The sequence below is a fragment of the Lampetra planeri genome, chromosome 62 (genome assembly GCF_965212315.1).
Source record: "Lampetra planeri chromosome 62, kcLamPlan1.2.h2, whole genome shotgun sequence".
Classification (NCBI taxonomy): domain Eukaryota; kingdom Metazoa; phylum Chordata; class Hyperoartia; order Petromyzontiformes; family Petromyzontidae; genus Lampetra; species Lampetra planeri.
The window spans coordinates 4016217-4032556 of record NC_136168.1 but is presented as its reverse complement, the minus strand read 5'-3'; the positions used below and the strand labels follow the sequence as shown (position 1 = coordinate 4032556).

Genomic DNA, 16340 nt, shown 5'->3' with positions numbered 1-16340 from the left:
ATTGTGACCGTGGTAATGATCATGATGTTTATGATTGTGTGTGCGATGGTGGCGACGGCGATGATGGTGGATGACGATTGTGATGGTGAAGATGATTGTGATGTTGACGGTAGCAATGGTGTTGTTGATTGTGATGTTGACGGTGCTAACGAGTTCGTGGTGATGGCTGTGATCGTGATGATGACGCCCCCCCCCGCACCAGAAGGAGGGGGCGGTGGGGGCGGGGGACCCAGAGGGGAGGGGCGGCTCCCCGCTGCCCAAATACGTCTCGTCGCCCAAGCCCAACCACAGCTACACGTTCATGCGCGAGCCTCCCCGAGGGTTGCGAGCGAGTCACGGCGTTCGAGGAGACGCAGTGAGAGACGCACGCACGCCAGCGCACGCACGCACAGCAGCAACAGCGGTGCACTCGCCCCCCTGGTGCCTGCCCCCGGGTCCGCTAGCCCAATTCTACTTGCGAATTCAATCCTCGGTTTAACGCGTAGCAGCAAGGAGGCTTTCGCGACCAAATATCATCCATAAGAGGGTTTTTTTTGGGTCGAATCGCGTAAAATATATAAATGTGTCGTTAAAGCCGCCACCACCCGACGCGCAAATCTGGTTGCTGTCCACCTGATGAAGCTGGTTGTAATTACTAGCGAAACGTCGTACTCAAGATTGTAAATGTTGTGGCTTGGCTCTCTGACACACAACCGGTGGTGGTGTACTAGTATACACTACACTATACACTACACTATACACTACACTATACACCACTACTATACACTACACTATACACTACACAACTATACACTTCACTATACACTACACTACTATACACTTCACTATACATTACACTATACACTACTATACACTACACTATACTCTACACTATACACTACACACTACACTACTATACACTATACACCACTATACACTACACTATACACTACACTACTATACACTACACTACTATACACTACACTACTATACACTACACTATACACAAGTGCTGAACTAGTGATGAATTGGCCACGTTCTGTTTACGTGACAACCCTTACTAGCTGGCTGTGTCGGGTGGTGGCGGGTTTAACGACACACTTTACATTTACGCGATCTAACCCCAATAACACCTATTATGAGTTAAATCCTGTTTGGGAGGGTTTGACTCTGCTCATCATCCTCCTGGGGTCAATAGCATAGGTACCACTTTGGCCCCCAGTATAGGAACGTGGAATTTACACCTCCGACCTCGGTGTTTTGTCTCCTTCTCGAGCGGAGGGGGGCCCTCGGTCACGGCATCGGATCTCCTCTGGGCAGCCCCGGCGCGGGAGAGTGACCGGCGGAAACTCCACGTTCCCATGGCCAGAGGGCATCCCCCCCCTCTCACCGCGCTTAATTTGAGCCGATCTCATCAAGGAGCCAATAAACCATCGTCGCGCAAACTCGGGTCACCCTTGCGGCAGCGGCTTTGGTTGCTCGCCATCGAAACCAAGACGGTGGTCACCGCATCGCGACGCTTCTGCTGCTGGTCTAGGAACGCTCCTCCTCGCGGTATGAGGAAGCCACCGGGAGCGGAGCGGACTTGAGATGGACAAACTCATTTCTTTACGGAACTGCTTCTCGTCTTCAATTTGTTGTCTCTTCCCCCGCACCTCCGATATTAGCACGGTTGGGCTACGTACGGTGCGAAAGAAGTTCCACACGCGTACGTACGTACGTGACCGCTCGCCGTCACCCCCCCCCCCCCCCCCCGCGAACCCTCCCCTCGACCCCCCACCACTCTTCCGGGCAGAGGAAGAGCGGCCCTGATTACTGGGCGCACCCCAGAGCCAGAAAAAATAACAAAAATAACAAAACCGGGTCATTTATTTAAACCTCAAGCACGCGGGTACAATGCGTTTGTCACCATCGCCTCCCCCCCCCCCCCCCCCCCGGTGTTTTTCACCGCGCCCACGCGGTAACGGCGGACGCGCGGCAATAGCCGGGCATGGTGCGGTGGCGGCGGTGGCGTTTCTCCCGCGGTCGCGCCAAGAGTTGCCCACCACGCCCCCCACCACCCCCCACCCGTGGTGCCGGATGAGCCGGGGATTGGCGTCACCGCCGCGGTGGAGACGGGTCGGCAATGCTGGACTCGTGGTGGTGCTCGCGGTGACGATGATGTCAGCTTTCATCGAGCCCCTTTTTCCATCTCAGAAATCTCAAACTGAACTAGTAAAACAATTTACACGATGAGACCTCTCCTTTAGCAGTGGCAAAATATCGTGATAGGTTTTTACACTTTCAACTGGTACAAAAACTGACATGTTTATACAAGGCATCATGTTTGCAATAACCACAACACAAGCAGTCAAAATGCAAACAAAAAGAAACAACTCTGATAATAATAATGATATGCACTGTCCTTGAATGTACGCCTTTTGGCGTCATCTGGTCCAACTCAATGGAGACTAAGCTCTAAGAAAAGCTGTCTCGGGTGTGGACCAATCAACTTCAAGGACAGTGCATATCATCCTCATTATCAGTTGTTTCTTTTTGTTTGCATTTTGACTGCTTGTGTTGTTGTGGTTATTGCAAACATGATGCCTTGTATAAAGGTGTCAGTCTTTGTACCAGTTGAAAGGGTAAACACCTATCACTAGTAACAACAATGTTTTTATTTCACCTTTCACCAGGTGTCCGGCCGCACTGAGCTGTGTTGTAGTTCTTGTTCAGAAGCGACCTGGCCACCACAAATGACAGCTCATCCAAGTTGGGCCTTTGTCTAAATCTAGTGCAACCCAAATTGCTCTGAACGCGCGACGTTCATTCTAAATGTGGAGGGAAAAACCGGAGGAGCCGGAGGGAAAAATCCACTTGACCACGGGGAGAGTGAGAACAGGCAAACTCCAAATAAATACGTGCAAACTCCAAACCCACGACCTCCTGTATATCAGGCGAGGTTGTTCACATCTCGTCGTACGTATAACAAAATAAATTGTAAGCCACGCTCGCAAAGTACGAATCGAATGCCATAGAAATGCGGTGAATACGGCACTGCAGATACAATGCAGACACAAATAACCGGTGATATTAATCGCAAGTTGCGGCGAAGGTAGCGTCCAGGTGATCTGGAGGTCGCCGTGAGGTCAACACTCAAAAGAGCCGCACGGATGGGTTTGCACGGACACACTCCGCTGTCTTCGCAGCCGGTGAACGCACGGCGCGCCGGGAACTCATTTAAGGCCGAGTCGACCTAGGAGAAAACCCCGGGACCAGTTTCGGTATCGCTCGCAACGACCGATTCGGAACTCGCGCGCCTGAGAATACAACTCTGCTGTTTGTCAGGTCCCCATGGCGCTGTGCTCGTTAACCGCTGCGCCACCACTCCCCCCTTCCCCTCGCCGTGTTATTATGACGACGATGATGGTGATGTGGTAGACAGAGAGGGGGGGGGGGCTGGCTGCTGTTGGGGAAGCACAAGCCGTGACGCTGGGCCGGGTTGCGGTGCGGAACGACGGGAGATTAAATGTCCTTGCGGAAGGGAAGTGTGCACTTTGCAAACGCGGGACGGGGAGGGGGGGGTGGGTTTGGTGGTGGGGGGTGGGAAGGGGTCACGCGGAGGTCAACGGCAGTTTCGGGCCGCCCCTGACGTGCCGTGGAAGCCCACTTCACCATGGGAATCCAGTTTACCATGGGAGTCCAGTTCACAGAGAGTACACAAACACAGTCCACACAGTACACACACACAGTACACACACAGTACGTACACAGTACGTACACACCGTACGTACACACAGTACACACACCGTACACACACACAGTACACACACCTTCATCTAGCAGTGCATTTGATAATTGCGGCCGATTCTCGAAAATGACCCGTTGCCTACGACGGTAACGGGGTGTGACCTCGTGTGCGGTGACGATGGTCGTTACGGTGACGATGGTCGTTACGGTGACGATGGTCGTTACGGTGACGATGGTCGTTACGGCGACGATGGTCGTTACGGTGACGATGATGGTCGTTACGGCGACGATGGGTCGTTACGGCGACGATGGTCGTTACGGTGACGATGATGCTCGTTACGGTGACGATGGTCGTTACGGCGACGATGATGGTCGTTACGGCGACGATGATGGTCGTTACGGCGACGATGATGGTCGTTACGGCGACGATGATGGTCGTTACGGCGACGATGATGGTCGTTACGGCGACGATGATGGTCGTTACGGCGACGATGATGGTCGCTACGGCGACGATGGTCGCTACGGCGACGATGGTCGCTACGGCGACGATGGTCGCTACGGCGACGATGGTCGCTACGGCGACGATGATGATCGTTACGGTGACATCATCTCCTCCGTGTGTGCCGCCCCCCCGCCCCCCCCCCCCCACTACTCTCCTTGTGCAGGCAACACAAGGAGATCCCTTCGATCTTCTGCCCGGACAAGAACAAAGTGAACTTCGTCATCAAGAGCGACACGGCCTTCTGTCCCATCAGCCTCCTGCGCCCGCCGCCGCGGATTCTCCACTTCACGCCCGAGCCGGCGGCCCAAGGCTCTGCGCAGGACGCCGGGCAGGGCTCGGCGGGGGACGCGCCGGAGGAGATGGAGTCGCCGAGCTGCATGCTGCGCCAGCGCTCGGCCGACCGCTAGCGCGGGAACCCCCGGGAGAGGGGGGGGGGGGCGGTGGGTTGGAAGGGGTGCACGAACATTTCTACGTTGTGAAAACAACAACAAGAGCAGCAACGCGTTCGATGATGATTCGTGATCAGTGATGAGGATTGTTCATCGACAACACTCAGGGAATGGAGCAACGCGAACCAGGAAGGAGCGCACGAGGTGGAGGACGAGGAAGATGCGGTGGTGGAGGATGCGGTTTGGCACGGAGGACGGTGATGAAGCCGGGGGGGGGAGGGGGGTGTGGGAACGTGAGACATCTCCACGATTGAGACATCGACGTTGACACCGTGACCAGCCCGCGCTCGGAAGTCCCGTTGGCGGTTCCGGGCAAGCCCTGTCAATGCCCCCACGTTCCTACGGGAAAAATCTCCCATAATAGAGGGTTTTTTTGGGGTTTCGCGTAAATATTTACGCGATCTCACCCAAAGAACCCGTTACGGGTGATATTGGTACGCGGAAGCCTGCGGGTTGAACGGAAAAATCTCCGTTTGTCGAACTTGCAGGTTCCGCAACAGCCCTTCACCTCCACCAACACTTGTCAGACCTGCGTTGGGAGGTCAGGTCGGATGACCCCCCCCCCACGGTTCGTGTACAGCAGTGGTGTGGGTGAGGCCGTCGCCCAGCAGTGAGGCTATACAGGGGAGGGGGGGGCCCTTTGTCTTTGTAGCGTCAACGTGCACCTAGCCTGGCACAAGCGCCGTGGTGGCGAGCGACGGCGCTCGTCGACGCAGCGTCTGCTCGTAATCATAAACAACGAAAAACGACAAATTCCTCCGCGGGCTGGAATACTTTGCGCAAATTTCACGATGTTTTTTAATTGCTTATGCCTAAGAAGTATTTTAAAAATGGCTATTATTCCCCGCAAACTTTGCTTTTGTGACCAGGACATTACGTGAACGAAGAGACACAAATGCACACCACGTGTTCTCATCGACAATAGGTACATTTCAAAATATCACTGTCCTGGTCACAAAAGCAAAGTTTTGTGGGGAATAATAGCCATTGTCTGTACTTTTGAGGCATAAGCACTTAGGAAATATCACATACTACCCAGGAAAACAAAATGTAGTTTTTTAAATCCTTTATATTAAGTTCACTTGCTTGCTTGCTTTTGTGCGCTTACGACCGTGCAAATCTTTCGGTCGTTTTTTTACCCACTTCCCGTGATCCAATCGAGCTGACATTTTGCACACAGACTCGTTGTGCGTGACAATTAATTTTCCTGAAATTTTTTCCTAAATTTTACACTTTTTAGGATAAAAAAAATTATATGTAATTACCAATTGCTTAATGGTGGCAGGCAATCATCTGACCCATAGGTGGCAGCCATCTCAAGCCAGAGGACGAGAGGACTCTAGCCCCCACGCATATAAAGGATTTATAGTGAAAAACTTTGTTTTTACGGGTTAATTTTTTGTGACACTGTTATCTCTTCCCCTCCCACACCGCTTGGTATGGTGTCGCCGTTTCACTCGGGGTGCGAACCCCCCCTGGTGCCTTCGTCTCAGCGGCATCCCTCGCCAAACCCGCACCGACCAGCGAAGTATGGTCGAAGCTAAGGGGGGGGGGGGGGGGGGCCTTCATCCAGCGGTGGATTTGACGACGATCAAAGGGCTGTAAATTGTACCAGTTTTTTTTAATATACGTACACATCCTGGGCCAGTGAGAGTCCATGTCTCTCTTGTCACGTATAAAATCTCACCACTGTCTGTGTGTGCACGTGTGCTGTGTGGGGAGTGGTGGTGGCGCGGTTAGCGCTACGAGCCTGGCGACCCGAGTTCGATTCCCGCCACCAACACCCGGTGACGATTGTCTGAACCGGTCCGTGGCCTCCCCCTAGGTTGACTCGGCCTCAAAATGAGTACCTGGTGCGGCGTGTAGTAACCATGGCCACCCACCCCCTCGTGCGCCGCAGTGCCGGCCTGCATAGGCGCTGCTGCTCGCTAACAGCACTTGCCCCAACAGTCTCTTGAGGCTATACGGGCGGTTGGGGGGGGGAATCTTTGTCTTTATTTTGTTGTACACAAGACAAAGATCTCCCGTGTAGCCTGTAACAGACTGTTGGGGCAAGTGCTGTTAGCGAGTAGCACCTACGAAGGCCGGCACAGCGCACACGAGGGGGTGGGTGGCCATGGTTACTACACGCCGCACTAGGTACTCATTTTGAGGCTGAGTCGACCTAGGGGAGGCCCAGGACCCGTTCAGATAATCGCCGCTGGGTGTTGGCCGTGAGCGGGAATCGAACTCGGGTCGCCAGGTTCGTAGCGCAGCGCGCTAACCGCTACACCACCGCTCCCCACGTACACACACAGACACACGCATACACACATATATATACACAAACGATGTAATCTCAGGACTAACGTTGTGGGTTTTTTGATATTTTAGACCCGGAAGAGGTATGGGAGGGGGTGGGGGGGGGGCTCACAGTGGGGGGCTCACAGTGGGGGCCCCCCCCCCCTCGTGTCTCAACGCGGTGGGAGTTGACATCCCCTTCCCAGGATGGATACCGGAACGCCTGCGACTTAAAATCCAGGTCCTCGAGTGGCTCGTGAATGTCTCCCACTCGACACACCGCTCTCCGTACCGACGGTGGTGAGATGTTAACTGCCTCGCCTGGTCTACAGGAGGTCGTGGGTTCAATCTCGACCCTGACGCCTGCTGTATATTTGGCGTTTGCGTGTCTCTCTCCCCGTGGTGAGATGTTAACTGCTTCGCCTGGTCTACAAGAGGTCGTGGGTTCAATCTCGACCCTGATGCCTGCTGTATATTTGGAGTTTGCGTGTCTCTCTCTCTCTCATCATCATCACGGTGGCTAGGAGATGTTAACTACCTCCACATTTAGAATCAACATCACGCGTTTATAATATTTGGCTGCTTATACATTTCCACACGATGATGATGATGATGAGCCGTCATCTGTGATGGCTCAGGTCGCTTCTGAAATTTAAAAGAGCTGCGTAAGCTCCGTGTAAAATAAAGTTATAATAAAAAAACATTGTGTGTGTGGTGATTGACACGCTGCCAACCCCGACAATCTCAGAGTGTGCGAGGCAAGTTCAAGTTCAATTTATTAGGTGTAGCCCTGTGAAGCCATTCGGCTCTTGAATCGGGTGCAACCGCAACAAAACAAAAAACATCTTAAAGTGAATATGCGACTAAGTGCAAACAGAAAATCCAAGAAAAGACAGCAAAATATTGCAGAAAAAAACACCGTACACTAACGCTGTGTGCAAAAATCCCAGTGGGATGCAAGTCAAACAACAACAACAACCACAAGACAACTTAGATTAAGGCCATCAGTCTAACTCTGTACTACAACAAACAAACATGGCAAAACCAATACACTTTTCGAAATCACAAAAATAAAGCTATGAAAGCAATGAAAAAGCAATCATAGGAACTGTCAGACTTTTCACAATAAATGGCATAAACATCATGTACTACCAAAACCCTGCAGCCATAGCTGGCTGCATGAGTCACTCCACAACAGCAGGGGCATCAATCGGAGTATTATGTACTGCCCGGTGCCGGTCACGTGAGTAATGTACGCGTGTTGAACTTCTTTCGCTCCGGATTTGGGGGGGGGGGAGGGGGCGTGGGGGAAGGACTGCAAACGAAACACAAACACCAGTTCTGCTGTTCTCAGAGCAGCGGGGTTTTACTGGTAGGAACCTCCTGGTTCCACCAGCCCACAGGGGAGGGGCTGGGTGGGGAGGGTGGGGCTGGGTGGGGTGTGGGAGGGGTGGGGCTGGGTTGGAGGGGCTGGGTGGGGAGGGTAGGCTGGGTGGGGAGGTGCTGGTCACCCCGTGGTGCCCTTATAAAACAACGTTTAACCTACTCACGCCGGCTTGTGCCCGCCGTCACAGTCGGGCATATTTGCGGAATACACCCACGCCGCCGTTGACCCTGGCCATTGACCGAGCAACCCAACGTTCCTACCAGCTCCCTCCGCATGAATGTGTTCTTTTTCCCGTGCGGTGACGATTTTTATGACCTCCCCCGCCGCCGTTACCGGACATCTGTGGGAGGAGGGGAGGGGAGGATGGGAGGGAGGGAGGGGAGGGGAGGGAGGAGGGGAGGGAGGGATGGATGGAGGAAGGGGAGGGAGACTCCACCGCCATCCATGCCGTCTCCCAAGTGCAGGGCTCGTCAACATTTTGACTTTCTTCCCCCCAATGTTGCTCTGCCTGATGATCGACTGCTGCCCTCTTCTCGTGTCTATGAAATAAATACTCGCCACCCACCCCCCACCCACCAACCCCCTGTTTCTGTACAGCGTCTTCATAATCTTGGGGGGAGGGAGGGAGGAGGTGGTTGTGAGTCGTGGGTAGTGGGGGGCAAGTTTTTAGTGGAGTTGGAGGGGGGCGCAGTCACGTGGAAGATCGCTCGCTGCGGGTTCGCGTTGAATTTGACCCAAGACCAAACCTGCAACTCAACAACGTTTTATAGATTTTTTTTACCATACTCTGTGGTTTTTTCGGTAAAGTCACGTAGGTATTAAATCTAGATATTTTTTTACCATACTCTGTGTTTCTTTCGGTAAAGTCACGTAGCTATAAAATCTGGATATTTTTTTTACCATACTCTGTTTTTTTCGGTAAAGTCACGTAGGTATAAAATCTGGATATTTTTTTACCATACTCTGTGGTTCTTTCGGTAAAGTCACGTAGGTATAAAATCTAGATATTTTTTTACCATACTCTGTGTTTCTTTCGGTAAAGTCACGTAGGTATAAAATCTGAATTTTATTTTACCATACTCTGTGGTTCTTTCGGTAAAGTCGCGTAGGTATTAAATCTAGATATTGTTTTACCATACTCTGTGGTTCTTTCGGTAAAGTCACATAGGTATAAAATCTGGATATTTTTTTACCATACTCTGTGGTTCTTTCGGTAAAGTCACGTAGGTATAAAATCTGGATATTGTTTTACCATACTCTGTGGTTCTTTCGGTAAAGTCGCGTAGGTATAAAATCTGGATATTTTTTTACCATACTCTGTGGTTCTTTCGGTAAAGTCGCGTAGGTATTAAATCTAGATATTTTTTTACCATACTCTGGTTTTTTCGGTAAAGTCACGTAGGTATAAAATCTAGATATTTTTTTACCACTTAAGGTCCCCGCTGAGCTGCTATGTAGCGCTGTTTTTTTTATTGCAGAAGCGACCTGGTCATCACAAATGATAGCTATGATAGCTCAACGGAAGTAGGCTCATTATCACGCGGAAATCTACAGCAGCAGCAGCAGCCCGAATACTTGGGGACTCAACGCCCGATGTTGTTTCTAAATGCAGAGGTCGGGGGGCAACCCCGGAGCAGGTGGGGGGAACACCCTGACAGGCTCACCACAGTGGTGACATCACCTTTCCTCCTCTAGTTAAGACCGGAAGCAGGAAGACTTCCTCACAATTCTGGCAAACCGCCTGATGAAGTTGCTGCTGCTGCTGCTTGTTGTTGTGACCACGAGCGAAACGACCGAACGGGGACACGGGGTCGGGGTGGGGGGTGTGGAGGGTGATGGTGATGCAGTGGCCGCCAGCTTCCTGTATGGGAGTCGAGGCATGGGATGGGAAGGGGCTGCTCACCCCGTGGTGCCCTTATAAAACTCAACGTTTAACCTACTCACGCCGGCTTGTGCCCGCCCTCACAGTCGGCCATATTTGCGGAATACACCACGCCGCCGTTGACCCTGGCCATTGACCGAGCAACCCAACGTTCCTAGCAGCTCCCTCCGCAGGACAATGTGTTTACACCACACGCTTCGTCGCGCGCTCTCACGTTTGCGCCTCTGCGGCCGTCTGGAACGCTCTTCCCTCCGATGCTAGGACGCCGCCTGGAGACTACGCGATTTTAAAATCATCGTCATCGTCTAGATGTGCAAACTCATTTCTTTAGAACTGCTTTTTGTGTTTGATGTCCCCTCCCCCCCTCTCCCTCTCTCTACCCCACAACTCCGATCAGCGCGGTTGGGCCGCACCTGAGCGGCGATGTTTTTACGCACCGCGCCAGGAACTCATTTGAGTCCGAGTTGACCAAAGGGAGTCCCAGGACCGGTTCGGATAATCGTCACTGGCGCTGGCAGTGAGCGGGAATCGGTACTCGGGTCGCTGGGTTCGTAGCGCAGCGTACAACGCCACAAAGGGAGACAAAGGCGGCCGGGCGGTGCTGGTCACCTACGCCCAGCCTCGTGTGCCACACTGCCGGCCGTCTTAGGTGCTACTCGCTAAACAGAACTTGCCCGCCGCAGTCTGTTGAGGCTACACGGGAGACCTTTGTCTTTGGTGGTTGACCCAACAATAATGCGCGGACGGAATGTGCTGGCTCCACTGAGTTCAGTTTTATTTTGAATCGCCCTGTGAGCCAAAAAGCTCTCTTTTCAAGCCCGGTTTTCATCAACAACAACAACAACAAAAATCAATCACCGCCCCAAACAAAGTCGCGGTGAACTAAATCAATAACAAATAACAGATGACAGAAATAAAAAAAACAAAAAATCTTAGCAAATCATAATGGCAGCGTAAAACATTCTTGCGATTGTGATTTGAGAAACGGGAATGAAGATAGATAAATGCGTGTATTAAAACAAAACCAATTTTTTTTTACTGAACCAAGTTATGTAGATATTTTTTTCAGAAGCGACCTGGATATCACAGATGAGGTGGCTCATCGTGGAAATTTACAGCAGCCAAATACTCTGAACGCGTGACGCTGATTTTAAATGTGGATGGGAAACACCGGAGGAGCCGGAGAAAAATCCACGCGACCACGGGAAGAGAGAGAGACACGCAAACTCCAAATCTACAGCAGCAGGCGTCAGGGTCGGGATCGAACCAACGACCTCCTGTAGACCAGGCGAGGTAGTTAACATCTCCTAGCCACCGTGATAATGATGATGAGAGAGAGAGAGACACGCAAACTCCAAATATACAGCAGCAGGCATCAGGGTCGGAATCGAACCCACGCCTCCTGTATACCAGGCGAGGTAGTTAACATCTCATAGCCGCTGTGGCGCTACTCTCCGAAGCCACGTCCTTTATTTAATTTTTCAGCTTTCGTAGAGACCCATAGACTCACATTGATCCATAGACTCACACATAGAGACCCATAGACTCACACAGAGATCCACAGACTCACATAGAGACCCATAGACTCACACAGAGATCCACAGACTCACATAGACCCATAGACTCACACAGAGGTCCACGGACTCACATATTGACTCACATAGAGTTCGATAGACTCACAGAGAGACCCATAGACTCACATTTTTCACGTGTGTTGTATTCATAGGTGCTCGCTAACAACATTTGCCCCAACAGTCTGTTCAGGCTATTCGGGGGATCTTTGTTATCTTTAGAGAAAGTGTCAGTTTAAATAGAGAGAGAGGAGACAATGTCATTCCGGCCACGGTGATGATGATGATTATGATGTTGTTGATGTTGTTGATGTTGTGACGGCCTTCACTTAAACTTGACTGTGAATCCGTGGGCCGAGACATGAATGAGCCGTGAGAAATCCGTGTACCCGTGCGTGCGTGTAACCTGGCGACCCGGGTTCGATTCCCGCTCACGGCCAACACCAGTGACGATTATTTGAACCGGTCCCGGGCCTCCCCTAGGTCGACTCAGCCTCAAATTAATACCTGGTGCGGTGTTTAATAAACATCGCCACTGGGGAGACAAAGGCGGTCGGGCGCGGTGCTGGCCACCCACCCCCTCGCGTGCCGTGTCTGCCTTCATAGGTGCTCGCTAGCAGCACTTGCCCCAACAGTATGTTGAAGGCTATACGGGGGATCTTTGCCTTTTGGTGATGGTGGTGGTCGCGACCCCCCCACCCCCATCGCGTGCCGTGCCAGCCTTGATAAGTTGTTTTTCTCCCTCCTAGCAGCACTTGCCCCAACATACGGGGAGATCTTTGTCTGTCTGTGTGTGTCTGTGTGTATGTGTGTGTGTGTCTCTGTGTGTGTGTCTGTGTGTGTATCTGTGTGTGTGTCTGTGCGTGTCTGTGTGTGTGTCTGTGTCTGTCTGGGTGTGTCTGTGTGTGTGTGTCTGTGTCTATGTGTGTCTGTGTCTGTGTGTGTCTGTGTTTGTCTGTGTCTGTCTGGGTGTGTCTCTGTGTGTCTGTGTGTGTGTGTGTCTGTGTGTGTGTATCTGTGTGTGTGTCTATGTGTGCGTGTCTCTCTGGGTGTGTCTCCCCTCGTCGCCTCCACTTCCCTCCCCGCCAGCTCCCTCCAGGAGGGACAGCGCGCACACAGATCGTTGTATCGCGAGTTTCAAAAACAGCCCCTTCTCGACATCTCTAGGGGATACCGCGAGGATATTTAGACGTCGTTTTTTGGAGTGATTAAGGGTCACGGGGTCAGGGTATCTCCCCCCCCGTCAACCAAGAAAGTTAAAGTAAATTTCGTAGCTGTCAACCCATGGGGGGTTTACCCCGGATTCCTGTACAGGGGAATTGAGTTTTCAGGCCCGCACGGCGAACAGCCGTTTCAATGCGGGCAGCCAAAAAACCACGTGTCTGTTTGTTTGTGTTTCTCCCTTGTGATGGGGCTTTGTAGGATGAACGTCGAGATTCATAAGGGGCACGTGGGGTGACCACTGAGGTCTGAATTGAGTCTGTAATAAGGGAGGGCACTGATAAGGGGTTGACAGGTATGTAGTAGTGTAGTGTGTTGTAGTGTATAGTGTAGTGTATAGTGTAGTGTATAGTGTAGTGTATAGTGTAGTGCATAGTAGTGTGTAGTGTAGTGTGTAGTGTACAGTGTATTGTAGTGTATAGTAGTGTATAGTGTAGTGTATAGTGTAGTGTATAGTGTAGTGTATAGTGTGGTGTATAGTGGGGTATGGTGTAGTGTATAGTAGTGTATAGTGTAGTGTATAGTATTGTATAGTAGTGTATAGTGTAGTGTATAGTAGTGTATAGTGTAGTGTATAGTATTGTATAGTGTAGTGTATAGTGGTGTATAGTGTAGTGTATAGTAGTGTATAGTGTAGTGTATAGTGGTGTATAGTGTAGTGTATAGTATTGTATAGTGTAGTGTATAGTGTAGTGTATAGTGTAGTGTATAGTGTAGTGTATAGTGTAGTGTATAGTGTAGTGTATAGTAGTGTATAGTAGTGTAGTGTAGTGTATAGTAGTGTATAGTGTAGTGTATAGTAGTGTATAGTGTAGTGTATAGTAGTGTATAGTGTAGTGTATAGTAGTGTATAGTGTAGTGTATAGTAGTGTATAGTGTAGTGTATAGTAGTGTATAGTGTAGTGTATAGTGTAGTGTATAGTAGTGTATAGTGTAGTGTATAGTAGTGTATAGTGTAGTGTATAGTGTAGTGTATAGTGTAGTGTATAGTAGTGTATAGTAGTGTATAGTGTAGTGTATAGTGTATAGTGTAGTGTATAGTAGTGTATAGTGTAGTGTATAGTAGTGTATAGTATTGGTCTGTAAGGGAGGGCACTGATAAGGGGTTGACAGCTCTGGACTAGTGAAGGAATCGAACTCTGATTACCGGTTTGTAGTGTAGCGCGCTCACCACTACGCTACCACCGCTCCCCGCACTCCCAAAATCAACATACAAAGATCCCCCGTATAGCCTTAACAGACCGTTGGGGCAAGTGCTGTTAGCGAGTAGCAGCAGCTGTGAAGGCCGGCACGGCACTCTAAGGAGGTGGTGGGTGGCCAGCACCACGCCCGGCCGCCTTTGTCTCCCCAGTGGCGATGTTGATGCACCGCGCCAGCTGAACTCTTACGCTTTGGGGGCGACCATAAATGACGTCACGCACCTAGGGTGGGGGAAAATTGTTATCACAACACTAATTGTTATAACAACACTCCTACAACATCAGAGTGCAGTGCCACATTAAATACGCACTAACATGACAATAGTTTAAAGCGATTTGAAGCATGTTTTATTTAAAAAATGGAAATATGGTTTCGGGGGTGGGGGGGGGGCAGAGCTTTGTGACGTCATATTTGAGGGGGGGGTCTGACTTTTTGTGACGCTGTGTGACGAGGGGGGGGGTCAAAAATCGTCCAAAATCGCGTGACGTCATTTATGGACGGCCCCTTTCGCCTTCAAAATATAAATGCGTCGTGAAACCCGCCACCGCCCGAACACAGCCCACTGAGTGAAGGGTTTGTCACGTCAACAAACACTGCCGATGAGTTGCCGCTTCAGCCCTCACCGCTGCGTGTGTTGGAGAGTGAACCTGCAGACACATTCACAGTACTCAGGTGGGGGGGGGTGAGGAGTAGGGGGGAGGAGGAGGGGGGAGGAGGGGGGATAGAAGGAGGGGGTAGAGGTAGAAGGAGAGGGGGAGGAGGGGATAGATGGAGGGGGTAGGAGAGGGGGATGAGAAGGAGGGGGGTAGAAGGAGGGGGATGAGAAGGAGGGGGGGGTAGAAGGAGGGGGATGAGAAGGAGGGGGGGGGTAGAAGGAGGGGGGGTAGAAGGAGGGGGGTAGAAGAAGGGGGGGAATGAGAAGGAGGACGGGGAGAAGGAACGGGGCTAGCAGGAGGGGGGTAGAAGGAGGGGGGGGTAGAAGGAGGGGGGGGTAGAAGGAGGGGGGGTAGAAGGAGGGGGGGTAGAAGGAGGGGGGGTAGAAGGAGGGGGGGGGTAGAAGGAGGGGGGGGAGGGGTGGAGAAGGAGGAGGGGGGGGTGCAAGAGGAGTCGCCTCCCCTCCACGCGGCAGCTGTTTCCCGTGCTGTGCATGCGCGATTGTTCTGTAGGAAGTGAGGCGGCTGTCTGCTGCGTCTGTGAAGAGCCTCTTCACACACCGCACGTAGCCAACCGGCCTCATCGCCTGTGCCGCGGTAGGCTAGGAGATGTTAACGACCTCGCCTGGTCTACAGGAGGTCGTGGATTCGATCCCGACCCTGACGCCTGCTGCTGTAGATTTGGAGTTTGCGTGTCTCTCTCTCTCATCATCATCACGGTGGCTAGGAGATGTTAACTACCTCGCCTGGTGTACAGGAGGTCGTGGGTTTGATCCCGACCCTGACGCCTGCTGCTGTATATTTGTAGCTTGCGTGTCTCTCATCATCATCACGGTGGCTAGGAGATGTTAACTACCTCGCCTGGTCTACAGGAGGTCGTGGATTCGATCCCGACCCTGACGCCTGCTGCTGTATATTTGGAGTTTGCGTGTCTCACTTTCTCATCATCATCATCACGGTGGCTAAGAGATGTTAACTACCTCGCCTGGTCTACAGGAGGTCGTGGGTTTGATCCCGACCCTGACGCCTGCTGCTGTATATTTGGAGTTTGCGGTGTCTCTCTCTCCCCGTGGTCGCGTGGATTTTTTCTCCGGGTCCTCCGGCTTTCCCCGCTCTCCACACTTCGACTCGACGTCGCGCGTTAAGGGCATTTGGCCGCTGCATATTTCCACGTGACGATGTAAAGCCACTTCGTTGCACTATCTTGTGTCAACCAAAATAACAAGAAGAAGAGACAGAGAGAGAGAAAAAAAATTCGAATTCGGAACCACAAAAAAACACCCCCATCTCAATATCTCAAGAAGCGCGCAATGCCACGCGGCTCCTGAAATAAATAATGCGTCGCGCCAAGCAGAACCTCGGGGGTTTGCCCACCCCTACTCGTGACCAACTCCGGTTTGGCAGCGGAGGTCTCAACTCCAAATCATTCGTCGGCTGGAAGCTGCCTGGGTCTGTCACTGCGCGCGAAGCTCTGTGTCTTCTCTGTG

At 51.7% G+C, this 16340-nt stretch overlaps 1 protein-coding gene and 1 long non-coding RNA gene across 2 annotated transcripts in view; both read left to right on the top strand.

Moving 5' to 3' along the window:
• Nucleotides 1-7642, top strand: part of LOC144736730 (uncharacterized) — a 50923-nt gene extending 43281 nt beyond the window's left edge. Inside the window, 3 exon segments of the mRNA XM_078619366.1 lie at nucleotides 194-313; nucleotides 315-355; nucleotides 4374-7642. Coding sequence (XP_078475492.1) covers nucleotides 194-313; nucleotides 315-355; nucleotides 4374-4617 — 405 coding nt within the window. The 3' untranslated portion in view covers nucleotides 4618-7642.
• Nucleotides 1-16340, top strand: part of LOC144736716 (uncharacterized) — a 501200-nt gene that overhangs the window by 466921 nt on the left and 17939 nt on the right. The gene's annotated exons all lie outside the window — the stretch shown is intronic.